This window comes from Salpingoeca rosetta (assembly GCF_000188695.1).
Source record: "Salpingoeca rosetta unplaced genomic scaffold supercont1.1, whole genome shotgun sequence".
NCBI classification, from domain to species: Eukaryota; class Choanoflagellata; order Craspedida; family Salpingoecidae; genus Salpingoeca; species Salpingoeca rosetta.
This window is the reverse complement of record NW_004457740.1, coordinates 1,235,959-1,263,137: the sequence shown is the minus strand read 5'-3', so window position 1 is coordinate 1,263,137 and position 27,179 is coordinate 1,235,959. Positions and strand designations below refer to the sequence as shown.

Sequence of the window (27,179 nt, the reverse complement as noted above, 5' to 3'; positions counted from 1 at the left end):
GTAGCAGTGTGTAGCAATGTGTAGCAGTGTGTGCGATCGATCTCGATATAGGGCGATGGTGTATTGGTAGATGAACTTGTAAGGCAAGAGAAGGTAGGAAGTACAAGGTGGAAGTGACAGGTGGAAGCGGAGCAGGTGAGGCCTCAAGAAAGGGAAGACAAAGCAGGAGAAAATCGATGCAAGATATGCACGCTAATCTATTCAAGGTTCTAACATCATCGATGACTGTTGACATCACTGTTCCAGTGTCAATGCTTGCTGAGTCAGCAAATTCTGCTGTAAACGTTTCTGTGCACGTGCGCCCAGAAACGGGCGTTTCTGGTTGTTTTGCCACGTGGCACTTCTCTCTCTCTCCTCCAGTTTTCTGTCTATGTGTGAGAGTGTCTCTCAGTTCATGTTCATTCATCCTACATCCTTGTTTGCTTCACAACTCAAGTAAACACACACAACTTCCTCTTGCCAAGACAATCTCCCACACAACACACAGCACACTCTGCACACACAGCACACACACACAAGTCTCCAACAACAGCACCACCACCATGAACTCGCAACAGCAGGAACCCCCAGTACGGACTGAACCACGACGATGGTACACAAGACGACGACGATGGGGATGTGGATGTGGATGAGCCAGTGGAGGTCGAAGAGGACCGTGCACAAGACGACGACAATGGGGATGTGGGTGCGGATGAGTCAGTGGAGGTGCAAGAGGAATTTGACGTGACAGAGCTATCACAGCAGCTGAAGGAGGAGCAGGCGCACATGCAGAGTGCACTATCGCAGCAGCTCAAGACACAGCAGGAGCATATGCAAAAACAAGTGCAGCAGCAGTTGAAAGGCATGAAGCAGTGGCTGAGGGAGCAGGCGAACATGCAGAGTGCGCTATCGCAGCAGCTGATGGAGCTGAAGAATAGCATGCAGCTAGGTGTTGACAGGCGAGTCCTGCCTGCTGAGTCATATCATTCACCTCCCTTCTTCACGACACCACAAATTTGCATTCACCTCTCTTGTGTTCTGGAATGTTCACGTGATTTCCCTCCAACCTGTTGCACGTGCAGTGTTTAGCTTGTGTGGTTGCTCGATGTTACATGCTCTTGCATAACACACCACATAACCACACAACTCTCAACAAACACTGCCACGTCACCACTTTGCGTTGTCGACAATTCTTGTCTTCTGCTCTGTTTCTTTCTGTTGGAGTGTTCATTCATCCTACATCCTTGTTTGCTTCACAACTCAAGTAAACACACACAACTCTCTCCTGCCAAGGCAATCTCCCACTCAACACACAGCACACACAGCACACACGAGGTGAATGCAACGTTGTGGTGTCGTGAAGAAGGGAGGTCAATTATATGACTCAGCAGGAAGGACTCGCCTGTAAACACGTACACGACCGAGGCGTTTCTGCGACCCAGACGCGGACATCGAGGCCGCGAGGAGCTGCGTCGACAAGGTTAGCAGGTGGTCTGGGATCAATTTCGCCCCCACTGTTTAGCTGCCACTCTTGTGTGCCCCCAACTGAAACCTTGATTCTTTGTTCCAATGTCTTCTTGTCTGTCAGTGGCATTTCTTTATCTCTTTCCCCATAAAATAGATGCGTGCACAGCACCACAAATACAACTGAATCATTTGCATGTGTGTGTGTGCGTGAGTGTAAGTGAGCGTGAGTGCTCTGTATGTGTGCGTGAGAGGAGAGTTTTGTCCCTTGCGCCGTTCAGACCATCTTCACCAGGGGAGCCGCCATGAGTATGCAACACCAACTGCACGATGCTAGGGTTACAATTATATTGAAGAATCGAGTGTTGTAGTTGTGATATTCATGTGCTTTAATTGTGACATCATGCACATCAAAAGTGTAAACAGACAGCATTCGCTCAAGTGAGCGCATGCGGTGGTGTGGTGGTGAATCTAGATGGTGTGGCAAGCAGCAATTGCAGTGGTTTCACTCCAGCACTCTCTACTTGCGGACCACCTCTATTTCACATCACACACAGCACCAACCACTCTGCACTTGTACTTGCACTTGCTGTGTTTATTTACAGTTGTTTCCCCCCCCCCCAAATACACATCTCCAACACGAAAGCCGCTACACAAGGCGGTGGTAAGCGAGATGCTGTGTTATTGCATTCTGACAACCAAGTATAGGACACTACCCTAATTAAAGGACACAAGTACGTCGCTCGCTGCCACGATTGTCCCTGGTGCAGCTCGCTCAACCCCAAACACATCATCGTCATCATCAAGCTGCTGCCACGCGTCAAACTGCCTTTACTGAATTGCCTCTCAAACACGCGGGGTGAGAGTCTCCCACCAGGGCCCAGAACACACACACACACACACACATAGAGGCAGAGACGAAGAGAAAGACACACACAGACACCCACTCACACACATGCGGAAAAGTTTAGCTATCGAACTGAAGAAAGTTGGCGGCAACATATCCTTCTTCGCCAGTGGAACGACGAATCAAGACCCATTCCGAGTTGCCATCTGGATCCTCGTAACTCAAGACTTCGACTTCCTCGTTCTCATCACACTGCCAGCATTCGTGAGTCAGAGTGGGACGCGGGTAAGCGAAGTGCAAGTCAGGGGGAGCGACAAATGCACATGTTATGTCACAGCAACAATCAGACACAGATTTAGCGTTGTCAGAAAATGTACACACACGCACGCACACGTACGCACACAAGCACACACACATCTCGTTGAAACGAACAAACGCATTTGCACACGTACCGAAACCTCAATTTCGCTTTCAGCCTCAAACGTCCATACAACTACCGCCATGCCTATTGCCTCTGGCACGGTGTCTGCAGCCACACACACACACACACACACACACACACACACACACACACACACACACACACCGTGGTTACGTGTGAATGCATGATGAATCCACTCAGATTCAACCACCTCCACAACGCTGAGGGCCCACGACCAGCGGACAAACACTGGCTGCATACCTTGAGGCGTCAAGTCGCCAGTGTCGTGTGTCATACGGCCATGATGGTCCCCGTCCATTAACGTCAAGAACTCAGCACCCACATACCCTGCAACGACAGTCAAACAACCATGCACAAAACGGCCCCATTTGAGCTCACAGCGACTGCCGGACCAGGCGCACCCGCACCCCAACCGCAAATGGAGGCCAAACCACTCTCTGTTCTTGCCTCCACGCCAACGAGACAACAACAACTAAAAAAAATCTTATCACCACCCCCACCCCCACCACTGTAACAACAACAACAACAACAGCAGCAACTACAACAACAACTTAAACAACAACAACTTAAACAACAACGACAACAACAACGACAACAACAACAACAACAACAACAACAACAACAACAACAACAACAACAACAACAACAACAACAACAACAACAACAACAACAACAACAACAACAACCACCACCAGCACTACGAGGACCCACACCTTGACATAAGCTCGTTTGATTGCAGCTGCATGGTCACAAAAGGCGCGGCCAAACTCCTGTTGTTCGACGGGCTTCTCGTGTTCGCGCTTGAGGCGGAGGCAAAACGCCTGCACAACGTCAATAACCTCTTCCAGGTTTCCAAATAGAATGGCAACATCAAAGCCGGTCTTCGACGGCAGGCCCGTGGCTGGATCCAGATACGCTGCCAGGCACCAAGGCGCAGGTGCGTCAAGCAACAGGAACACACAGACGTTAGCCAAGGCCCGTAGGCGTGCGCACATGGTTGTCATACAAGCAGCAACATCAGTGGGCGCAGTGGACAGCACTCGCACGACAACAGCTCGAGCACACCCTCACGCACACCCACAAGCACAAGCACAGCCCCCTTCTCAACCTCGCACACACGCACACACACACACACACGCATACACACGCACACACACACACAACCTTGTTTGCAGAGGAGAAGGTTGTCCAGGTATTCCTCCTCTGTTTCCACGAGTTCCTTCGACACGTTTGCGCGCTTCTTTGCCTTCTTCTCCTGCAGCTCGTGCTGCTCGGCCTCCGTCGCCGCCACCTGCTCAAGCATCTCAACTTCGCGCACAAGCATCGAATCGCGTTGGCGAAGATGCTCAGGGATCTGCCCGAAACGACACAAAGAAAGAAAAGAAGAAAAAGAAGAAGAAAAAGAAGACGAAAAAGAAGAAGACGAAAAAGAAGACGAAAAAGAAGAAGAAGGAAAAAAAAAAAGAACGAGCGTGTGCAACGAATCAGTCCACGTGAGGCGTGTGGTGGCATGTGACCCACAGGCAGCAGCAAGCAGTATCATGGGTGATGGTGGATTCACAGCGATACACGAGCGGCATCCAGCACACGAGCGAGCCCGGACACAAACCAAACCAAGCAGGCAGGCAAGCAAGCAAATGGGGAGCAAGAAGCAAGAACGACATGAAGCAAGCAAGCAGTCACAACGCCAAGCAATCCAGGAAGCACGCACACCACCAGCACACACCTGAGCGATGAGCCCTTCTCGCTCTGCCTGAAGACTGGAGATGAAGAGCTCCTTTGTTTGGATGAGCTGCTGGTGGCGCTGCGCCTCGGCCTGCACCTGCGACACGTCCATCTTCGCCGTTGCCGTATCAAGGGACGCCAGGTCAGCAAGCTTCTGCGCTGCCTTGGCCTGCTTCTTCTCGTCAGCCAGCTCCTGTTCAAGCTCCTGTCACATGAATGCGCAGTACATCACATCCAGCACACACACACACACACGCACCACGGCGGTGAGTGAAGACGTCGGGCAATGCATCCCACACACACACACACACACACACACACACACACACACACACACAACACAGACGCACACGCCAAGCACGTGGTTTGCTTGTGCTGGGTGCAGGTCTGCAATGACGCATGTGGTCACCTCGATGCGGGCGTTAAGTTCGCTGATGGCCTGCTTAACGCTGCCAAGGTCACGTCCATTTGGCAAGATTTGCGATTCGGACAGGCTCATGTCGCTTTCTTCTTCGTTCACGTCCCCTGCACGAGCATGAGGGCATGGGCGAGTAGGACGTCATGCGTGTTCGTGTGGATGGTTGGTTGTGTTTGTGTTATGAGCAAGTACTCATGAGAGTATGTGGCCGCAAGATGAAGCCCAGTACATTGGTTTGTATCAGAGCCCGCGCCACCAATCATCAGCATCATCATCCTCGCCCCCAACCATCAGCACCACCGTCACGACTAACACGTACCGCGCTGGGCGTAGAGGGTGTTAAGTTGTTCCTCCAGATCAGCGACCTCTCTTCGCGCGGCTTCAAGCTGCTCTTCCTTCTCCTGTCGCTGATCGTCATCCAAATCCTGACACCCGCAAACCCAAACGAGTAACCCCGCGCATCCCAGGTGGCTGCGTGAGCTGCAGTGCAGTGTCACCCAGCCCCACACTCACACACAGCCACACACACACACACACACACACACACACACACACACACATGTGCGCTTGGTACCACACTCAGCACTGCCGTACTTGCTTGATAGGAGACAGCACACAACTGTAACCCACACCACTGCCACCACCGCCACCATCGTAGCTGATGCACGTACCGTCATCACAGACAGAAGGGTTTCAAAGCCAATCTCACGATCCAGGGCCTCGTCATGCAATGCCTCCAGCCGCGCAATCTGCTCCTCAAGTGTCTCTGCACAAGCGAGTGGCAGGGTGTTCACACAAATGCGTTATCAACCACGGGCTAGCGAGGCAATGCCACGGCAGTACGGCAGCAACAACATCAACGAGTGGTGACTGCGGGACCAAATCGTACCTTCTGGCTCCTCGTGAACGGACGAGAGTTGCTTTGCCGATTGATCCTGAGTCGAAACAGAGGTGCACCCGGCGGTGGGGTTGAGAACGAAACACCACACGCAACAAGGCGTTTGTGCCGGTGTACAAAATCGCAAGCGCAGATACACACATACACACATAAACACACACACACACACAAATACATACATGCGCGCACGCACATACAAACGCGCACATAGATCAGGCTGGTGGGAAGGAGGGAGCGAACCTGGATGGACATGGAAAGGACTCTGCTGCGCGGACGAACGGGTCGTTCTGCCCGCGGCTTGGGCTGTGGGCGCGGCCGTGGCGCTGTTGGCAGAACAAAAAAAAACACCAAGTAAGACGCAGAAGAAGAAGAAGAAGAAGAAGAAGAAGAAGAAGAAGAAGAAGAAGAAGAAGAAGAAGAAGAAGAAGAAGAAGAAGAAGAAGAAGAAGAAGAAGAAGAAGAAGAAGAAGAAGAAGAAGAAGAACAACAACAACAACAACAACAACAACAACAACATACATCAAGCGTGCACCAGCTCTCACCCCAACAACCCGTCAACACGCATCACCTGGCTTGGCTGGCGCCTGTGTATGGGTCTGCCTTGGCTTCGTCTGCGGCTTTTCTGGTTTGCCCATGGAGAGCCTGCGTTGCTGCACGGTTTCTGCTGCGGGACGCGTCGACGGTGCCCGGCGCAGCGGTACAGCCCCTGGTGGCCTGCAGACAGACGGCACAGCCTTCTTTGCTGGTGCAGCCGTTGCCTGTGGCGGGCGGGGTGCATTTCGCGTGGGAGTCGGCGCAGCGCGCATTGGTTTGAGGTCTGGCGACCCGTGTCGCGGGTGGTTGGATGATGGCGGTGGACGCGGGGAAGGCTTCCTCCTCTCCTGCTCTGCTGTTGCTGCTGCTGACATTGCTGGTGCAGCTGGTGCGGCTGGTGCAGTGGTGGTGGTGGTGGTTGTGCGGGCGGTGGTTACTGCCGTTGCTGGTGGTGGTGCCGCCGTCTTAGCGGCTGGTGCAGGTGGCGGTGGCTTTGGGGTTGGCTTTGGCTTCGCCTTTGGCTTTGGGATGGGCTTGGGTTTCGGCGCCGGGGTGGCTGTGGTGGTGCTGGCAGTTGCTGTTGGCGCCTGGGCTGAGGTGCTCGACGGCGTGGCAGACGCGCGCTTTGGGGGTGGCGCATATGGCTTCGCAGGGGGCGCTGCTGACTGCCTGGGCTGTGGTTGTGGCTGTGGCTTGGGCGGGGGCGGCTTTGCCTTGGCAGCAGGTGCGGGCGCGCGTGCTTGCTGCGGCGACGGCGCAGGTGAGGGCGGTATCTCCTTGGTCACATGAACAAAGTTGGCGGGAAAAATGCCCTTTACCGCGGGCTGAGTCCTGACAAAGCCTTCGTACCACTCTGGGTTGACTTGCTTGAGCAGCACAATTTCGTCGTGCGCGTGGAACTGCAGGTCGCCCTGCTCGGTGCTGGTGTAGTCGTACAGCGCCACCGCCGCGCCCTTTGGCCGGGACGACGACGGGCTGGTCTTCGTGCTGGACTGCCGCCTCTGCGTCGCCTTTGGGCTCTTTCTTGGCGGCGGCAACGACCTTGCCGGTGGCGTCGTGGCAGGTGGCGGGGGTTTGGATGGAGCAGGGTGCTTGCCGAGCGACGCTTTGCGCGCGGGCGGCGGTGCCGTCTTTACATGCATCACAGAGGCTGCCAATCCATCGAAGTATGTGGTTGGTCGTGTGAGGGAGCGTGTGTATATGTGTGTTTGTGTGAGTTTGCGTGAGTTTGTGTGCCTGTGTGTGAGTTTGCGTGAGTTTGTGTGCCTGTGTGTATGAGTTTTTGTGAGTTTGTGTGCCTCTGTCTGTGTGTGTGCCTGTGTGTGTGTGTATGTATGTATGTGTGTGTGTGTGTGTGTGTGTCGCGCACGGGGTACGAAACATGTCCAGCGGGACAGCACTGCGCGATGGCGACAAACCATCTCCGAGGACTCCTTACCTTCATCGAGAGTGACCTTCACGTCCACGAAGGCGGCAGGGAACATCCCTTTCTTGTGTGTGCGGCGCGAGTAGCCTTGCAGCCATTCATCATTGACTTGCTTGAGCAGCACAATATTGTCACCAATGCGCAGCTCCAAGTCCCCCGCCTGCCCCTCGTCGAACTGCACATTGTGAGTGCGTGAGTGAGAGAGAGAGTGTGGGTGTGTGTGTGCGAGCGAGTGTGTGAGTGTGTGTGTGTGTGTGTGAGAGAGAGAGAGAGAGAGAGAGAGAGAGAGAGAGAGAGAGAGAGAGAGAGAGTGTGTGTGTGTGTGTGTGTGTGTGTGTGTGTGTGAGTGTGTAAGCCAGCGTACACGGTGACAGCATGTTGACGGCTGCTCGTTGCAGACACTTCTCGTGAAGGCAAATCACAATTGTCAGCTCACATCGAAGGATGCAATGGCGTACGGGACGAGTGCAGTTGTCACGCGAATCTTGCTTGTGGGAACCAGCCCCTCCTGCGTACATGTGCGTGTGAGAACACGGCGAGCAGAGGGTGCGAGAACACGTGCGGCCGTGAAACAAAGTGGAGTGCATGCAGCACGCCCCCCCCCCCAAAAAAAATGTGGGGACGAACTCCGAGGTGCTATGTGAGGTCATCGGCTTCATTGTCTCGCATATGTGCCACACCTTGCTATGGAGTCTGCCACGATAATGTGTGGCGCTTGGCCGTTGTAGGAGGTCGATTGTATCGCCTGCTCTGAAGGAGAGGTCTGAGCTGGCTGCAGCTGCCGTGTGGGATTCAGTTGCCTCTGCCCGGCCCTGATCAGCCACAGCAACACACACACACACACACACAGATAGACGGGTAGGCACACACACACACACACACACACACACACACACACACACACACACACACACACACACACACACACACACACACACACACACACACACACACACACAGATAGACGGGTAGGCACACACACACACGCACACACACACGTTTGAGCAAGCAAACACGCGACAACACATGAAACACACACACACACACATGAAACACACACACACACACACACACACACACACACATTAGAACAAGCACGCAGACACAATGAGCATGTCGGTTTGTGACGAGCAGGTGTGACATGACATGGCATCAACGCAAGCCGCAAGCATATTGCAGGCGCACGCACGTTGTTGGGTGGATCGGTGCGGTTCACAAAGTTGAGCGGGAATATGCCTTGGTTGTCTCCGAGCACACCTTCCAGCCATTCGTCATTGGTGGCTTGGAGCACACGCACAACATCTCCTGTATATGTGTGTATATGTGCGTGTGGATGTGTGTGTGTGTGTGTGTGTGTGTGTGTGTGTGTGTGTGGATGTGTGTGTTTGTGGATGTGTTTGTGGATGTGTTTGTGGATGTGTGTGTGTGTGTGTGGGCGTGAGTGAGACACCACGACGTTGTTTCGTGTTTTGATTTGACGTCACTGTGGCTGCTTGTGCGTGCCTGCGTGGTCGTCATGATTGTGTTGCTACGACGCCAAGCTCAAGGTGTTGGTCTTGCGCCATCGCACCTTGAGTGAGCTTGAGATCCCCCTTTTCCTGCGCTGGGAAGTCGTGGTGAGCCACCACAAAGCCCCAGCCTGCATCCTCATCTCCGTCAGCCATTGTCGCTCGCACCAATCCAGTTCACACAAACAAAAGGCAACAAAAAAGCGGGCGAAAAAACGAATGCAGGCAAAGCAAGGCGAGGCAAGGCAAGGAGAAGAGGAAGACAGTCCTGCCTGGTTGCCTGACCTTGTGCTGGTTGTGCTTGCTGTGTGTGTGTGCACTGCTGCGCACTAGCAGCTTGGTTGTGGGGAGATGGCGACGCTGCGGCGACTGGCAGTGGCCCTTGCTACCGCAGGCACTGCCGTGGGCGGAGTGCTTGTGACTCGAGCACAGGGAGGGTTGGGAAACAAAGAGCTGGGCCAAGGCGGGCGTGACAGTGGCCATTTGGATCCCGTGGAGTATGGCAAGACCTTTGATGTCGGTGTCATTGGCGGTGGCATCGTTGGCCTTGCCACAGCTCGTGAGCTGCAGCTGCGACACCCTCACCTCCGCATTGTCGTCTTTGAAAAGGTGTGCTGTGTGTGTGCCTGTGTGTCTTGTGTATGTGCGTGCGTGTGTATGTGCATGCGCGTGTGTGCGTGCGTGCCTGTGTGTCTTGTGTTTGTGCGTGCGTGTGTGTGTATGTGTGTCTTGTGTATGTGCGGGCGTGTGTGTATGTGTGTGGGGTCTCCTCTCTGTCTGTCTGTCTGTCTGTCTGTCTGTCTGTCTGTCTGTCTCTCTCTGTCCGTCTCTGTCTGTCTGTCTCTGTCCGTCTCTGTCTGTCTGTCTCTGTCCGTCTCTGTCTGTCTGTCTCTGTCCGTCTCTGTCTGTCTGTCTCTGTCTGTCTGTCTCAACGTTCCTGCTCGCCTTTGACTCCGCAGGGAAGTCAAGTTGCGGAGCAGCAGACGGGCCACAACAGCGGCGTTGTCCACAGTGGGGTGTACTACAAGCCAGGCTCACTGCGGGCACTGCTGTGCACAAAAGGCAACGCACTCATGTACAACTACTGCGAGGAGCACGGCATTCCGACCAAGCGCTGCGGCAAGCTCATCGTTGCTGTTGAAGAAGAGGAAGTGCCAAGGCTTGAGGGCATCTTTGAAAACGGGAAACAGAACAAGGTCCCGGGACTACAGTGGATTGAGCAAGGCGACATTCGCCACTTTGAACCCCATTGCAAGGGCGTGGCTGCCGTCTACTGCCCCTCGACCGGCATCGTTGACTACGCGCAGGTGTGGATGTGTTGGTGTAGAGAGGGGGGCGCTGTGTGTGCGTAGCTGGGTGCGACCGCGAGGTGGCCGCATGTGCACGCCGTCATGGTTATTGGTGGCGCTCGTACCGCCTCCAAACACAGACACACACACGCACACACACGCACACACGCACACACACATACACACACGCACACGCACACACACACACACACACACGCACACACACGCACACACATACACACACATACACACACACACACACACACGCACACACACACACACACACACACACACATTCGCGCATTCCTAAATGCCAGGTGGCGAGGACCATGGCGCAGGAGTTTGAGGGTCTTGGTGGAACGATATTGACGTCGTGTAAAGTCGTCGATCTGACCGGTCCGGCAGGGGAAGCTGCAGACTTTGGCAATGGCGTCCGCGTGCACACGCAGGACCACGGCAACGGTTTTATCTGCGCGCACATTGTGTCGTGTGTTGGTGCTTACTCAGACAAGTGAGTGGGCAAGTTAGTGGGCAAGTGAGTGGGCAAGTTAGTGGGCAAGCGTGCGTGCATGTGTGTGCGTGTGTGTGTGTGTATGTGTGTGTATGTGTGTGTGCGTGTGCGTGTGCACGCGTGACGTGCTGAGCACTTGCATCTGTGTTATTACTCTCTCATTTGGTGCCTATCTTCCCATATCCCAACCTCTCTAAACCGCTTGTGCATGTGCATGTGCATGTGTGTGTGTGTGTGTGTGTGTGTGTGTTGGGAATGGTTTGCGCTTGGCGAACAGGATTGCTGTGATGACGGGGTGCGCGGAGACTCCGAAGATGATTGGCGTTCGTGGGGAATACCTTGTCCTGAAACCGGTACATATGCACCGCATCACGTGCCAAATCGTTGCTCGCGTGTTTACACACAGCAAGCACTCCCTCTCCTCCTCACGCTTTTCCTGCCCCTTCTTGCCGCCGCTTCCTCCCCCCCCCCCACGCCACTCACGTCTCAACCAACACGCAATGTCGCCCGGTAGGAGAAGAGGCATCTTGTGAAAGGGAATATTTATCCCGTACCAGACCCGCGTGTACCATTTCTTGGGGTGCATTTCACGCCCCGCATCGACGGCAGTCTTTGGCTTGGCCCCAACGCTGTGCCCGCGTTTGCTCGCGAAGGATACTCCTACTCCACCATAAACTGGTGCAGTCGCATGTGTGTGTGCTTGTGTGCGCTGTGTGTGTGTTTGTGTGCGACTCTGTGTGTGTGTGTGTGCTTGTGTGCGCTGTGTGTGTGTTTGTGTGCGACTCTGTGTGTGTGTGTGTGATGCATAACTGTGCGAGACTGTGCGCGCGCGTGTGAGTACGCACATGTGTACGACGGTTTTTCCTGTTGCACGTGCGTTTGTCCTGTGCGCGCACGTACTTTTTTTTTGCTCACTCACTCACTCGCACACTCACACACATACGCACACTCACACACTCACACACTCACACACACTCGGTCCGTCTCTTTGGTTGATTGCTGTTGTGCGACGGCACGACCACGGCTGTGCAGGGGCGAGCTGTGGGATGCAGTGTCATACATTGGGTATCTGCGACTTGCGCTGGCCAACGCCGACTTTGGTCTTCGTGAGCTCTACCGCTCCATTCGCACTGCAGCACAGGTGCACATGCATGTCTCGGAGAATGTTTGCGCCGCAGGGTTTCGGCTGGACCTGGCGTTGCTCCCTTCTTGAAGTGGGTGCAGTGATTGTGCTGCTGCCCATGCTAACCTGTCGTGGCGTGTCGTGGCGTGTTGTTGGTAGGTGAAACAGTTGCAGCGGTACATCCCCGAGTTGACGCTGGACGATGTGGAGCCAGGCCCGGCCGGCGTTCGTGCTATAGTGCGTGTGTGTTTGTGTGCGCATGTGTGTGTGTGTTTGTGTGTGTTTGTGTGTGTTTGTGTGCATGTGTGTGTTTGTGTGTGTTTGTGTTTGTGTGTGCATTTGTGTGTGCATATGTGTGTGTGTGTGCCGAATTTGCTCTTGCTAGGTTCAATGAAACATGGTTTGCACTCGCACTTTTGTCTCCTTTGATTGTGTCCGTGTGCGATTGTGCCTGTTTGCTTTACTTGTTTCACGCATGCTGATGCGACAACCCTGCATGTTTTCATGGCACCATTGCTTGAACACCCACACCCGCAGGCGCTTGATGAAGATGGCAACCTTGTGAAGGACTTTGTCTTCGATTCTGGAACAGCGACAGGTGAGTGAGTGGAGTGAGAGAGAGAGAGATAGAGACAGCGTGTGCGTGCGCGAGTTGGGACAACGATTTGTGTGCCTGTGTCACATGTGTGACTCTGTTGCTCCTCCTTTCTCTCTCTCTCACACACACACACACACACACACACACATGCACACAAATGCATGCACACACATGCACACACACACACACAGCCAAAGGGAGGGTGATTCATGTACGCAATGCGCCGTCGCCTGCAGCCACGTCCAGCTTGGCCATTGCGGAGATGGTTGCCAACCGCGCCCAGGAAGAGTTCAAATTGCCCGGCAGCATTCAGATGCCACATTAAATGAGCACGCAATCATTCATTTTGGCTGATTCAGCGGTTTTTGCATGAATGCAACAACCCAGTTGGCGTTGGTCAGGTTTCGCTTCTCAACCCTCGTGCATGCAGGCAACCACAGCTGCGCAATCAGTTGAGAACGCCCGCTTCTGAGAAACGGTGGCAGTTGAGATGCTGCTGATTTGCGAAGAATATCCAAATGTTTTCCTTGCCGGTGACGGTTGTGTTGCTGCAAAACGCGCGACGGTGGATCGAGGCCATCACCGAGCAACGAAACGGCCCTCCCTCCTCAGTGCGTTTGTGTGTGCTTAGCTTCCACGGTTGTGGCGTGGCGACGGGGCCAACGGACTGACCAGCAGCGCAACGGCCGCACATCCGCATCACATCCAGCAACTCGCTCACTGCTTTGCTTCTGCTTCTCCTGTTTGGCATTCCGTTGCGCGCAGCGAAACATGCATTGTTTTGCAGCGGTTTGATTGGTTGTTGTGGACTGTCACTGAAAGAGGTGGGGTGGGGTGCGTTTGTGTCGCAAAGGGGCGAAGCAAGCAAGAAGCAAAAGCAGCAACGCAAAAGCGCAGAGAGGGGGGTGCGAATGCCACTCAAACATTGACGCAAAAAAACTGACCGTTGTGAGTGGCAGTGAAGGTGCTGCTGCTGCGCGTGCGCATGTGTGCGCATGTGTGTGCCTGCCTGCCTTTTTGCGCTGCCAAGAGTCTGCGTCTCTGGGTGCGTGTGCGTGTGTGTGCGTGTGTGCCTCTGTTCATTTCTCTCAACTGTTCGTTTGTCTCACAAGCAGACAACGACTGTCCATCTCTCCCCCCCCCCCACACACCTCCAAACCAACCACACACAGATACAACCTTCCTGATCGCATCGTGCTCGTTGCCGAGACTCATCGACAACAGCAGCAGCATAGCAAGATGCGTGTGACGACTGTGTTGACCGTCACGCTCGTGGCGCTTGTGGCGTCAGTGTCTGGTCAGGCCACCATCTGTACCGACACCTGTCGCACATCCAACAACGGCATCTGCGAGGATGGCGAGCAGCCCATTATGGGCGCCGGTAACTTTCTCGCAAACGCCCAGAACCTCTGTGAATTTGGTACCGATTGCTCCGACTGCGGCCCCCGAAGTACGTTTTGCGACATGGATGCTTATTGGTGTTGTCTGATATCAGGGCTTGTGCGTGTGTGTATGTATGTATGTATGTTATGTATGTATGTATGTATGTATGTATGTATGAATGAATGTATGTATGTATGTATGTGTGTGTGTGCGTGTGTGGCTTGTGTGGCTTGTGCGGATGCGTGGATGCGCTGCGTTGTGTTTTCTGTGAGACATCCCCATCCGACTCGTTGTATTGTTGTTGCGTTGCTGCACTGTCATCTTTCACAACTTTTGTCACCCGCACACCCACGAACCTAACCTTTTCACTCTTCTGCCGGAACTCACCCATCCTCCTCACCCTTTCTCCTCCTCGCTTCACCTTTCCATCTCTCTCTCTCTCCTTTCTGTCGCAGCTGAGGCTGACCGTAACCTGAACCTCAAGGCCCCACTCAAGGGACAGCGTGGTGACCCAGGTGACATGGGTGACAACGGCATCCAGGGTCCAAAGGGTGACAAGGGTCGTCAGGGAACCCCGGGCTTTGATGGCACCAACGGCGACAAGGGCGAGAAGGGCGTCCGCGGCCCCTCTGGTGCGCCCCCCCCCCCTTCTTGATTTGATGCTGTGTTGCCCTTGGTTGGTTTGCTGTATTATTATTGTTAGTGCTCCTTGTAGAACAAATGGCACGTTGTCACCGACTTACACCTGAACATGCACGCACTATCATCAACGCTTTCGCTTTTGTCTCACACCAACACACACACACACACACACACACACCCAAACCCACATCTGTCTCCCATCCATGTATGCATGCATGCATGCATGCAGGCGAGGACGGTCTGCCCGGCCCCCGTGGCTTCCCTGGTCGCGATGGTGACAAGGGCGAGCGCGGTGACACTGGTCGCCAGGGTGATCCTGGTGTCGATGGTGTTCCCGGACGCAAGGGTCAACGCGGCCCGCAGGGTGCCAGCGGCGACAACGGTACCCCTGGTACGTACAGCTCTAGCATGCGTGCTTGTGTGTGTGTGTGGTTTTTTTTTTGGCTTGTTGTGTGCTTCCATCGTCTTGATTTCCCTGATGTCCTTTACGCACATCATATTTACTCACACGCACAACACCTCGCTCCCTCACTTCTGTACAACAACAACACCACCACCACCAACAACACCACCACCACCACCAACAACAACGACAACAACAATGCACAACCGAAACAGGCAACGACGGAACCAACGGACGGAAAGGTCAACGTGGTGCTCCTGGTCCAGATGGAACGCCGGGTACTGATGGTGCCCCTGGCGTCGATGGAGTCGATGGTAACCCCGGCCCGCAAGGCCCCAGGGGTGAAGACGGGCTCCCAGGCGCTGTGGGTGACCCAGGTACCGATGGCTTCGATGGAACAGATGGCGTCCGCGGCGATCGCGGTGACAAGGGTTTCCGCGGCGCAACCGGTGCTCAGGGCGCGCGCGGCGAGGACGGCCTCAACGGCGACGCTGGTGACCCAGGCTTTGACGGCACGGACGGTGTCAACGGCCCACGCGGTCCTCGTGGCCCCGTCGGTCTCCCAGGCAAGTCTTTTTTGAAGTCTTGCGCTAGTGCGCTGCATCCAGGCATCCTCTCGTTGCTGCTCGTTTGGATGCTTGGATGGGAGGGCTCGTTTGCTTGTTTGATTGCAGGTCCTCTTGTTGTGTCTGTGTCTGCGCACGCTTCTTGTGTTATTTGCAAACCCGCTACAGTGCTGCGTCCCCAACTATCATCAGATCATCTCCCAATAGCAATGCATAATCTCTTGCTTGATCTACGTCTCTAACGACCGATCGACTGCTTACTCTCTTACTCATCGTTGGACTTTCTGTCCTCTCCTCACACCCTTTGTCGCGCTCCCAACACACCACAGGCATGAAGGGTAACCAGGGCGAGGATGGTCTGCAAGGCATTGCAGGCACTGACGGCTTTGATGGGACTGATGGCCCTCGTGGTGACCCGGTATGTTGGTGCTGTCTTTGTGGTCTGTGACATGCACGCAGCACGTTCGTATGTGGTGTCCTCATTTTTTTGTTTTGGGTTTTTGCCGCACTTGTGTGTGCCGTTTTTCCTCACCCACCCGTGCCCTCCCCCCCGGGTTTTCTACATGGTGTAGGGTCTCCCTGGTGAGCCTGGTGCTCGGGGTTCCCGTGGTCCCTCCGGTACCCCTGGTACCCCTGGTAGCAAGGGCCAGCCCGGCCCACGCGGCCCCGACGGTGTGAACGGTGCTGACGGTGCTGACGGCGCCGATGGCCCCAAAGGCTACAAGGGTCAACAGGTGCGTAGCATGTGTCTGTGTGCGTGTGTGTAGATGTAGATGTGCAATTGCGTGCGTGCATGTATGTCCACGTGCATGTGCACACGTGCGTGCGTGCGTGCGTACCACTGTTTTCCTCTTCTGCGCGTCGTTTCATAACGGCCGACCTTTTCCTGACAACGCTACATCTTTGTTTCTCACACGATCAACCAATCAACATGTAGGGTAACTCTGGTACCCCTGGTGAAGATGGCCTCGATGGTCGCAAGGGCCAGCGTGGCCGTGACGGTGAAGGAGGTCTGCAGGGTGACCGCGGTGCTCCTGGCAACCCTGGCCCAACTGGCCTCAAGGGTAACGTCGGGTACGTTTGCTTCTCTTGTTTGTCGCCATCTTGGCTACTTTGTGCATGCGCGGGTGTGGTTGTGTCTCCACGTCCTTGAGAGTGTCCTTGCGCTCGCTTTCCTTGCTCGACGTGCACTCGTTGTTCAGTCAGCATCGCGTGTTTTGTCCTCGACCCAACTCGCTCCCTCACTCACACGAAACATCCACAACTCACACGAAACCTGCACACACACCTCGCACAAACGCTGCACATCCACCACCATCATCAACATTGAAACATGTGTAATTGCTTAATGGCAGCCCCATGGGTCTGCCTGGTCCGGCCGGCGGCGAGTGCGTGTACGGCGCATCCGATATCGCCTTCATTCTCGACTCGTCTGGTTCCATCCTCCCCGAGGACTACAGCCTGCTGAAGCAGTTTGCCGAGAACGTCGTTGACGAGCTTGTCATCTCCGAGTCTGAGTCGCGCATTGCCGTCGAGATTTTCTCGGACGTGCAGGAGGTCTCCCTCCAGTTCAGCTATGACAAGCCCACCATTGTCGACACCATCCGCAACCTGCGCCACATCCAGCGCGGTACTGCTACCGGTGCTGCGCTCGAGCTCGCGCGCCGCGACATCTTCAGCAGCTCCGACCCCAACTACCGCAACCTCGCCGTCCCCGCCATTGCCGTCGTCATCACAGACGGTCAGTCGCAGGAGGAGCCCGCGTTTGTTGCAGAGCAGGCCCTCCGCCTGCGCGAGCTTGGCGTCACTGTCCTTGCCCTCGGCATTGGCGACGGCACCGACCCCGACGAGCTCCTGGCCATTGCTGGCTCTGCAGACCGCGTCGAGCAAGTCGAGCAGTTCGGCGACCTCGTGCAAGAGTTTGTCCGCGCCTTCCTCCAAGGCATCTTCTGCGCTGATTCGCCCGACAAGGGCGCTCGCGGCCGCACTGGTGACCCCGGTGTTCCTGGCACGGTGCGTTTTTTGGCAGTCTGCTTGCTTGCTTTGCTTTGCGTTGTCACTTGTGACTGTTTTTGTTGTGTTGTGTTGCGTGTTTGACTGTGTTTGTTTGTTTACCAAACGTCACCACGATGTGATAGCACTGCTGCTTGCTTGGTTGTGATTGCATGTGTTTGGTGGTTGCTCTTTTTCTGTTTGTGTGGATACTAGCATGCACACGCAAAAGTCTATTGCGCTCACGTTTCTTCTTCCACGTCCAACCTCACCCTGTAACCAACCACACACACACACACGCACACACACACACACGAACACACGAACACACACACACACACACACACACACACACACACACGAACGCACATGCATATACAAACCATTAATAGGACGGAGCTCGTGGTCCTCAGGGTCCTGCTGGCCGCGCTGGTGAGGACGGTTTGAACGGTACACCCGGACGCGATGGCGAGCAAGGCCTCAAGGGCGACCCAGGGTTTGACGGCACAGACGGTGTTGACGGCCGCCCTGGCCCTCGTGGTGCCACTGGTGCACGTGGTTCCCGCGGTGAGACTGGCTCCCCTGGTGAAGATGGTCTGGACGGGCGCAAGGGTCAGCGAGGTCCCAGCGGCACGCCAGGTTCTGACGGGACACCAGGAGCTGACGGGACACCAGGCGTCACTGGCGACAAGGGCGTTCGCGGTCCCAGCGGACCTCAAGGTCCTGCTGGTAGGGATGGTGCCGATGGTGCTCCCGGCCGCGACGGTGAAGACGGCTTGCCCGGACGCAAGGGCCAGCGCGGCCCCGCTGGCCTCAAGGGCGAGCAAGGCGACGTTGGTCCGGCCGGTCCTCAGGGTCCTTCTGGCGGCGCAGAGTGCGTTGGCCGTGCTATTGACGTGTTCTACCTCATTGACGGCTCCGGCTCCATTGTGTCCTCGGACTTTGAGCGCGAGCGCACCTTCCTCAGCGACCTGACGGACGCCCTCTTTGCCTTCCCCGGCAACGACGTGCGCATCAGCATTGCCGAGTACTCCACCACTTACACGCAGGTCCTCGTCCCATACACGGCTGACGAGACAACCGCGCAGAACACCATCTCCAACGTTGTGCAGTCTGGCGGCGCTACAGCTACGGGCACGGCGCTTGGCCTTGCCGCAGATGACATTGGTGCAAACGCCCGCCCCGACGCCGCGCGCGTGCTTGTGCTCCTGACTGACGGTGCCACCTCAGATGGCGATCAGCAGAACATTGACCCATCCGTGTCCGACCTCAACAGCATTGGCGTGTCCATCACCGCCATTGGCATTGGCGACAACGCTGACGAGACTGAGCTGCTGCAAATTGCCGGCGACCCCACCCGCGTCTTCAACAACATTGCCTTTGTCGACCTCGGCGACTTTATCGACGAGATTATCGGCTCTGTCCTCGACTGCGTCGGCTATGACGGTGTGGACGGTGCCAAGGGTGAGCGTGGCGATGCTGGCACCCCGGGTCCTCGTGGTCCAAAGGGCTTTGCTGGCAACGACGGTATTGATGGTGCTCCTGGTGACAAGGGCTTCCAGGGTACTCCAGGTACCCCTGGTCGCGATGGTGAGGATGGTCTTGTTGGTCCTGCTGGCGATCAAGGTCCTCGCGGTGCCCCAGGCGACACTGGCAACCCAGGTGTGTAACCCTCAGCTCACGCGTGCAAACAACCGCACAATTTACGTGTTATGTTTGCGTCTACATGTCTGCACAGCTGTGAACAGCGTGCGTTTGTTGTGTTGTGATGATGTGATGATGATGTGCGCGTAGGCGCTTGCGACAGCCAACGCGCACATGATCATCATGATGCACAACAACAACAACAACAACAACTGCACTCACGTGTTTATTGCTCGCTCACTTACTCACCCCACTCATCAACAAACACATCATCACACACATTACGTCATATGGCATCACATCTTAGGTGCAAACGGTTCTGATGGTGTGCCCGGCTCTGATGGCCCCAGGGGAGCACCCGGTGAGCAAGGCTTGAAGGGCCTTCGCGGCGACCCTGGCTTTGATGGTACAGATGGCATTGACGGCCGTAACGGCGCTAACGGTGCCCCTGGCCCTGACGGTGCACGCGGATCCCAAGGCGATCGCGGTGATCGTGGTGCTTCGGGCACCCCTGGCGAGGACGGCCTTCGCGGTATCAAGGGCTTTGCTGGCTTTGATGGTACGGACGGCATTGACGGCCGCGACGGAACCCCTGGGCCTCGTGGCGACCCTGGTGATGTCGGCGCTCCAGGTCCTCAGGGCCCTGCTGGTCGCGACGATAACACTGTCTACTTCAAGGGTCAGCAAGGCGAGGACGGCCTCCCTGGCGACGTCGGCCCAGCTGGCCCCAAGGGTGAGCGCGGCCCTGCAGGAAACACTGGTCCCCAGGGTCCACGCGGTCCTGACGGGCACCAGACGTGCATGGGCTCCACAGACCTTGTTCTCATTCAGGACAACTCTGGCTCCATTTCCGAGGAGGACTTCCAACAGTCCATTGCCTTCCTGCGCGACATTGTGCAGACCCAGATTGATCTCGAGGGCACGGGCTCACGGGTTGCTGCCATGACATTCTGCGCCACGCAGACGCTCCTGACCACCTTCACCGGTGTCACGACGGACGCCCTGAACGCCCTCGACTCTGCAGTCAACACCGTGTCTTGCGGCACAGCCACGGGTGCGGCCCTCGACTTTGCCATTGCCAACATCCTCAACGACAACAGCAACCCGGGCGCGCGCCGCGTGGTGATTGTGGTCACCGATGGTGCTTCGCAGGAGGATTCGTCGTTTGTGACTGCGGCCTCAGACCGCCTCCACGCTGAGGTTGACGAGGTGTTTGCCATTGGCGTTGGTCCCGCATCCAACCTTGCTGAGCTGCAAACCATTGCCACCTCCAACGACAACGCCTTCATTGAGACCGACTTCGACGCTCTTCGCGACCGCGATCTGACGCAGCAGCTCTGCTCTGGCTATGACGGCGTTGATGGTACCCCTGGACAAGACGGTACCCCTGGTGAGCCTGGCCTCAAGGGCCTGCCTGGTGACGACGGCTTCGACGGTACAGATGGTGTCCCCGGCCGCCGTGGCGCTGACGGGCCTCGTGGTCCCGAGGGCTTCAAGGGTGAGGCTGGTCTCGATGGACGGCCAGGTAACCCAGGGCCTGATGGCACCCCAGGAAACAAGGGTCGTCGTGGTGACTCAGGTCTGCCTGGCCGCGATGGTATTCCAGGCCCTCGTGGTGCTACTGGCGACAAGGGTTACAAGGGCTTCCGCGGACGCACAGGCATCAAGGGTGCCATTGGCGAGCGTGGTGATCCTGGTATCGGCGGGCCAAACGGTGACTCTGGTGAGAAGGGTTACAAGGGCGAGAAGGGCCCCACTGGTCCTCGCGGCACCCCCGGTACTCTGGTACGTCAAAAACACGCCTCGAAACACATTGCAGTGCTCCACTTTTGTTGTTGTTGTTGTTGTTGTTGTTGTTGTTGTTGTTGATGATGACGCCTTTCTTGTTCATCATCACTATTATGGTTGTCATGATTGCTCGTCGAGTGGCTTTTGCTGTTTTTCTGCGACAGTATCGATCATTCGTGTCCTTTTCCTTCCTCCCTCCCCTTCTTTCTGCGTACTTGCACACCAACCCACTCCCATCTGCTCACCCCCTGTCATTTAATGTTTTTCCTCGTCAATAGGGTGTGAACGGTCGCCCAGGCTTCAACGGGCTGGACGGCTCGGATGGTCCTCGTGGTCGCGACGCCGACGATGGTGCTCAAGGTGACAAGGGCTACAAGGGAAGCCGCACAGTCGGCCCCTCTGGCGACAAGGGCTACAAGGGCACACTCGGTTACAAAGGCATGCAAGGTGACAAGGGTATGCAGGGTGACCGCGGCAGCGCCGGCGACTGTGTTGACCGCGCTGAGCAAACCCGTCTTCTCGACAGCTGGAACGCGTGGCTGCAGACGTTTGACGACTACCGCCAGGCCGTGGCTGAGGTGTGCAACGGGACCGCTGACCGCACGGCTGAGCTCAATGCCAAGCTCTCTGCGGTGCGCATGATTGTCTCGGAGAACTTCACGGACGTTTCCAACTACATCACATCCACGCGCGACTCCAAGCTGGCCCTGATTGACGCCTACTCGCAGGCGCTCAACGACCGCGTGCAGGCCGACCGCGACAGCTACGTTGCCCGCTACGACGCGCTCCGCAGCGAGATTCTCGACTACGTCTCTGTCAACCGCATGGGCGACAAGGGCGTCAAGGGTGTCAAGGGCCAGACAGGCGCCCCAGGCATCAAGGGTGAGGCTGGCGAGCCCGGTCTGCCTGGTCTGGACGGTACGGATGGTGTCAAGGGCATCAAGGGTGAGACCGGCAACCGCGGTGACAACGGCGCAACAGGCGATCGCGGCGACAGCGGCATCCCAGGCGACAAGGGTATCAAGGGCCGCACTGGTGAGGACGGCCTGCGTGGCGAGCCCGGCTTTGACGGCACAGATGGTCGCCGTGGCATGCAGGGTGACAAGGGCTTCCGCGGCGCTGACGGTGCTGATGGCATTGATGGCAGCCCAGGGCCACGTGGTGCACCTGGTGACAGCGGCGCTGATGGGCGCCCTGGCGAAGACGGCCTCAACGGGACCCCTGGCGTGGATGGTGGCCCTGGCGACCCTGGTGATGCAGGTGCACGCGGACCAAAGGGTTTCCGCGGCGCTGACGGTACCCCAGGTACAGATGGGACCCCTGGTGACAAGGGCCAGCGCGGTGACGCTGGTGAGACAGGCCTTCCCGGCCCCAGCGGCGAGTCTGGTGACAAGGGCTTCAAGGGCCAGCGCGGCGTTGACGGTTTGGACGGCACCGACGGTGCTCCTGGTGCCCCTGGTGCTCAGGGTGAGTCTGGGCTCAAGGGACAGCCAGGTGATGCTGGCTTCCGCGGTGCACCTGGCAGCGATGGTGTCCCTGGTGAGGACGGTGAGAAGGGCGAGCGCGGTCCACAAGGCCGTGCTGGTGAGGATGGCCTGATTGGTGCTCCTGGCGACGATGGCTTTGATGGTACCAACGGTGCTCGTGGCCCTGCTGGCCCTGCTGGAAACGACGGCATCCCAGGGACTGACGGTGCTGACGGTGCGCGAGGCACGAAGGGAATCCAGGGCGAAGATGGGCTTCCTGGTGTCCCTGGTTTGACTGGAACAGACGGGCCTCGCGGCCCTGATGGGTCGACTGGTGCAAAGGGTGACACTGGCGAGCCTGGCTTTGATGGTGCCGAAGGAGTGAAGGGTCTCACTGGTGTTGCTGGTGATAAGGGTGTGCTCGGGCCAAAGGGTTATTCTGGTCCTAAGGGTGACCCAGGCCTTGATGGTACAGACGGTGCAGATGGTGCTGTTGGTGATCCTGGCCCCTCTGGTATTCCAGGACCGAGCGGAACCCCAGGCTCAGACGGCGTTGACGGGCCCAAGGGTCTGCGCGGCGATGATGGCGTGAACGGTACCCCAGGTAGCGATGGTGCCCCAGGGCCTGTTGGTGACACTGGCCCGCAGGGTACTCGCGGTGACCCTGGCTTCTCTGGCCTCACAGGCACAGATGGACCTCGCGGACCTGCAGGCCCCGACGGTGCGTTGTTCTCTTTGTTGTATCCATGTCAAGAAATTGTGTTTTGACGTTTACATAGCATGTGGTGCACTGCTCGTTCACAACACGTTGCCTGGCTCAGTAACAAGGTGTTGCTTGTTGTGAATTTGAACGTTTGTATGTTTCTTTGTGTGTGTGCATGTTGTTTGTTTGTTTGTTTGTTTGTTTGGGTGGTTGGTTTTATGTGCATTGACGTACGTATGTTGTTTGTTTGTTCGTGTGACAATGTGTGGAATATCGTGTGTGTGTGTATGTGTGTTTTGTCTCCAACGTGCTTGTGCGTAACAAAACTGCGACGACACTCATTCACGTACCCCCTCCCTTGCTTGCATTCTGCTACTGATAGGCATTCCTGGTACCCCTGGTACTGACGGGACTGACGGTGCCAAGGGACAGCGCGGTGAGCGTGGCGACACTGGTCCTGTTGGTGCCCCCGGCTTTGACGGGACGGACGGAACCCCTGGCCGCGACGCCAGCAACGGTGCAAACGGCGATACTGGCGACACAGGCCCTGCTGGACCCCAAGGCGTCAAGGGCCGCGACGGGTAAGCCGAACAAGTGCAATTGTTGCTGCTGCTTGTTGGTGTTTAAGTTGTTGTTGCTTGTGGGTGTTGTTGTTGCTTGTGGGTGTTGTTGTTGTTGTTGTTCATTGTCTTGCCCTTCAGCCTTCCTGCCTCGATTGCCAATGCGATCACGCACACACGCACGCACTGGCACGAACTCACACACGTTGTCTGGACTCGCTTTGTGATGCTTGATCGTCTCCCCCCCCCCCCCTTTTCTCAACCCACCACCACCACGCGCACACATCCACCTATGTATACAGTGAGGTTGGCTTGGAAGGTCCTCGCGGTCGCCCTGGTACGGACGGTGCGAAGGGTGAGAAGGGCATTGCTGGTACCCCAGGTGCCCCTGGCCCCCGTGGTCGCCCTGGTGAGGACGGTCTGGATGGGCGCAAGGGTCGTCGTGGCGACACTGGCCCCGCAGGCAGCGACGGAAGCGACGGTGCAAACGGCGCGAACGGCGACAAGGGCCTCACAGGCCCTGAAGGCTTGAAGGGACGCCAAGGCGAGGACGGTATCCCAGGTACCCCAGGCTTTGACGGCACGGATGGTGCTGTTGGTGACCCAGGTATCAACGGGCCCCGTGGCGAGAAGGGCGAGCGTGGCATCGACGGGATCGACGGAAACCCAGGCACGGATGGAAACCCAGGTGCTGATGGTGCTCCAGGGCCCGACGGCGCAAAGGGTGTCAAGGGTGTTGCTGGCGATCGCGGTGACGATGGTACGCCAGGTCCCCGTGGTGAGCGCGGTGACATTGGCCCTGACGGCGCGGATGGGACCCCAGGCGTTGATGGTTCCAACGGTTCCCCTGGTCTCAAGGGTCAGCGCGGCTTCACTGGACTCGTTGGCGAGCCAGGCGACGACGGCCTTCCTGGCAGCGATGGTGCCCCCGGCCCTGCTGGGCCAAAGGGATTGCGAGGCACCGCGGGGCCTGCAGGACGCCAAGGCGAGAGCGGGCTTGATGGCGACGTTGGCGAGCCTGGCCTTCCCGGAGAGCCTGGTGAGGACGGTGCTGACGGTGCGGATGGTGAGGACGGAACCCCAGGTGCTCGTGGAGACAAGGGCTTCGCAGGTACCCCAGGCACAGATGGTGAGCCCGGTGCTGATGGTGCTGACGGTGCCCCCGGCCCACGAGGCATCAAGGGTCGCGCAGGCAGCAACGCGCCTGATGGTGCCCCTGGTGACCCAGGCTTCACAGGCACGGACGGTGCACAAGGCCCACGCGGTCCGGACGGCCCAGCAGGCCGCGATGGACTTCAAGGTCTCAAGGGTGGCCGCGGTGACCCTGGCGAGGCTGGCCTCTTGGGCGCCCCAGGTGACGTTGGTCTGAAGGGTGCGCGCGGCCGTGACGGCGAGAAGGGTGTCAAGGGCTTCCGCGGACACCTTGGTGCTGATGGCGACGAAGGCGAGCGCGGTCCAATGGGCCCTATGGGCGACACTGGCACAGACGGACGCCCTGGTACCCCTGGCTTGCCGGGTGCCCCTGGTGATGACGGCCGTGACGGTACCAAGGGACGTCGCGGTGACAAGGGACAGGCTGGTGACGCGGCTGTTGGCGACAAGGGCCGCGCTGGTGCGCCTGGCGATGACGGCATCAAGGGCGTTGCCGGCCTCAAGGGGTCGGAGGGCGCCGAGGGTGCTTGCATCTCCACCCCAGAGTGGGAGGCGTGGACAGCCTCGCTCACGTCCTGGATCTCTGCCTGGAACGACTTCATGAACGCTGGCGGCATCACCCCGTGTGCCGACTACAACGACACTGCTGACGAGGTTGACAGCTTCATTGACAGCATGCTGTCGTGGTACCGCGAGCTGCTGGCTGAGCGCCTGGACATGTACGAGCGTGCATTTGACCAGCTCGACGTCGACATTGAGACGGCGCGCCAGAACTGCGAGGAGGCGCACGACGATCAGGACCTGCTCATCTCATCCCAGCTGGATGACATTGAGGCCCAGATTGACGCCATCTGCAACCCTTGAGCTGGCTGCTTGGTGGTGGTGATGATGCGACGGTGATTTGCCGTGGCCATGTACAGCCACAGCTGTGCTTAGGCTCATTCAGCGGTTTACTGTCGTTTGTCCTCCCTCCCTCCTCTTCCCCCGTCTTTTCTGTTTACCTTTTCTTCTCCTCTTCCCCTCTTTCTTTGTCCTTGTCCCTTGTGATGTGCTTCCTACCAGTTTTGCACGGCCTTCGAGCTACCGTGGTGCAGCACAAGACACACATGTGCGTGCGATTTCCATTTGTCTTGCCAGCAGCACTGGCAGTTTGTCTTGTCTAGCTGGTGTTTTGAGGCGGTGTGTTGCTTGAATTTGGGTGTCTCATTGCTGCCGCTGCTTGATGCTTGTGCGATTGTTGTTTCTGTGTTTGTGCTTCCATCTCTGTCAACCCTTTCTTCCTACCTCAACCATACACACGCTCACATTGTAACACGTCCCAACACTTGAGTGCTTTAATTGTGACATTCGTGCATGTGGTGGTGATGGTGTGTGACGTGAATCATCCAGCGTGCATGGGTCAAACACAGCAGAGGTTCGAGGGCAAAACAAAAGTGGCCTGGGGGGAAAGTGAACCAATGAGCCGTGCACAACCGAAGCACATCAGCTGAGGCCGGCAACACAGTGCTTTACGGCAACAGCATCACAAAGCATGGACAAAACAATCACCCATTCAATGCCAGCATACACTCGCGCATGCTGCTGAGATGTAACGTGGTCGCATTGGTACAGAACATGAAAAAGCAGAAGGCACAACAAAGGTTGTGTGTAAGTGTGTGTGTATGTGTGTGTGTGTGTATGTGTGTGAGCGGTCATCGTAGTAATGACGCGCAGGCGTGCGGCGTGGGCTTGATCGGCGGCACCACGCAATCAAAGAGAGTTTCCGTGCTCAGTAGAGGGGGCCGAGCAGGGAGCGGTCCAAGTATTTCTGTCCATGCAGGCAAGAAGGCACGACCAAACGAGCAATAGCAGCGACAGCAGCGACAGCATTCAAGTGAGGGCAAGTGAGAGACGTAGAAGAACGCAAACAAGAGAAGGAGAAGGAGCCGAAGAAGAGGAGGAAGAAGAACAAGAAGAACAAGAATAGCAAGAACAAGCCAGGCTCGCCTCTCTCCCGGTCGGGCTGGCTGCATTCCCACTTGATGGGGCAAGACCCGACTAGTCTCGGCATGATGGGACGTACAGAGGGACAGGTAGTTGATGGCAATCAATGCGAAGCGTGTGGCTACTTCTTACATG

The 27,179-nt window shown here is 56.7% G+C and overlaps 4 protein-coding genes across 4 annotated transcripts; 3 read left to right on the top strand and 1 right to left on the bottom strand.

The window, feature by feature from the left end:
• Window positions 1–221: 221 nt before the first annotated feature.
• PTSG_00280 (uncharacterized protein) lies at window positions 222–1,780 on the top strand (the record flags this gene model as incomplete). Its single annotated transcript, XM_004998774.1, has 4 exons — window positions 222–262; window positions 561–956; window positions 1,371–1,459; window positions 1,725–1,780. 4 exons carry the CDS (start codon window positions 222–224, stop codon window positions 1,778–1,780), a joined length of 582 nt encoding a protein of 193 aa, XP_004998831.1.
• A 477-nt stretch (window positions 1,781–2,257) lies between these two features.
• On the bottom strand, window positions 2,258–9,490 carry PTSG_00279 (uncharacterized protein). Its single transcript, XM_004998773.1, has 17 exons — window positions 9,304–9,490; window positions 8,923–9,038; window positions 8,414–8,545; window positions 8,170–8,241; window positions 7,746–7,908; window positions 6,342–7,457; window positions 6,014–6,096; window positions 5,765–5,810; window positions 5,547–5,641; window positions 5,195–5,300; window positions 4,867–4,982; window positions 4,459–4,662; window positions 3,897–4,086; window positions 3,484–3,648; window positions 2,973–3,059; window positions 2,743–2,816; window positions 2,258–2,542 (listed from the first exon to the last, which is right to left on the bottom strand). Exons 1-17 carry the CDS (start codon window positions 9,395–9,397, stop codon window positions 2,411–2,413), a joined length of 2,991 nt encoding a protein of 996 aa, XP_004998830.1. The 5' UTR covers window positions 9,398–9,490; the 3' UTR covers window positions 2,258–2,410.
• Window positions 9,382–13,106, top strand: PTSG_00278 (FAD dependent oxidoreductase). Its single transcript, XM_004998772.1, has 9 exons — window positions 9,382–9,850; window positions 10,201–10,548; window positions 10,848–11,041; window positions 11,319–11,394; window positions 11,556–11,719; window positions 12,074–12,182; window positions 12,324–12,401; window positions 12,702–12,762; window positions 12,954–13,106. Exons 1-9 carry the CDS (start codon window positions 9,593–9,595, stop codon window positions 13,085–13,087), a joined length of 1,422 nt encoding a protein of 473 aa, XP_004998829.1. The 5' UTR covers window positions 9,382–9,592; the 3' UTR covers window positions 13,088–13,106.
• A 682-nt stretch (window positions 13,107–13,788) lies between these two features.
• Window positions 13,789–26,359, top strand: PTSG_00277 (uncharacterized protein). The gene is made up of 13 exons (XM_004998771.1): window positions 13,789–14,212; window positions 14,601–14,777; window positions 15,017–15,178; window positions 15,406–15,783; window positions 16,086–16,174; window positions 16,329–16,490; window positions 16,694–16,830; window positions 17,112–17,769; window positions 18,141–19,410; window positions 19,700–21,177; window positions 21,459–23,367; window positions 23,732–23,930; window positions 24,212–26,359. Exons 1-13 carry the CDS (start codon window positions 14,002–14,004, stop codon window positions 25,923–25,925), a joined length of 8,544 nt encoding a protein of 2,847 aa, XP_004998828.1. The 5' UTR covers window positions 13,789–14,001; the 3' UTR covers window positions 25,926–26,359.
• Window positions 26,360–27,179: the final 820 nt, after the last annotated feature.

Excerpts from the sequence above, each read along its gene's own strand:
- PTSG_00277 (XM_004998771.1), top strand. The coding sequence starts at position 14,002 with ATGCGTGTGACGACTGTGTTGACCGTCACGCTCGTGGCGCTTGTGGCG. Across the intron at positions 14,778-15,016 it reads GGGCGTCCGCGGCCCCTCTG|GCGAGGACGGTCTGCCCGGC; the intron begins GTGCGCCCCCCC and ends GCATGCATGCAG. Across the intron at positions 16,831-17,111 it reads GGCCTCAAGGGTAACGTCGG|CCCCATGGGTCTGCCTGGTC; the intron begins GTACGTTTGCTT and ends GCTTAATGGCAG.
- PTSG_00279 (XM_004998773.1), bottom strand. The coding sequence starts at position 9,397 with ATGGCTGACGGAGATGAGGATGCAGGCTGGGGCTTTGTGGTGGCTCAC. Across the intron at positions 4,983-5,194 it reads CACCCTCTACGCCCAGCGCG|GGGACGTGAACGAAGAAGAA; the intron begins GTACGTGTTAGT and ends ATGCTCGTGCAG. Across the intron at positions 4,087-4,458 it reads GAGAAGGGCTCATCGCTCAG|ATCCCTGAGCATCTTCGCCA; the intron begins GTGTGTGCTGGT and ends CGTTTCGGGCAG.
- PTSG_00278 (XM_004998772.1), top strand. The coding sequence starts at position 9,593 with ATGGCGACGCTGCGGCGACTGGCAGTGGCCCTTGCTACCGCAGGCACT. Across the intron at positions 10,549-10,847 it reads GCATCGTTGACTACGCGCAG|GTGGCGAGGACCATGGCGCA; the intron begins GTGTGGATGTGT and ends CCTAAATGCCAG. Across the intron at positions 11,042-11,318 it reads GTTGGTGCTTACTCAGACAA|GATTGCTGTGATGACGGGGT; the intron begins GTGAGTGGGCAA and ends CTTGGCGAACAG.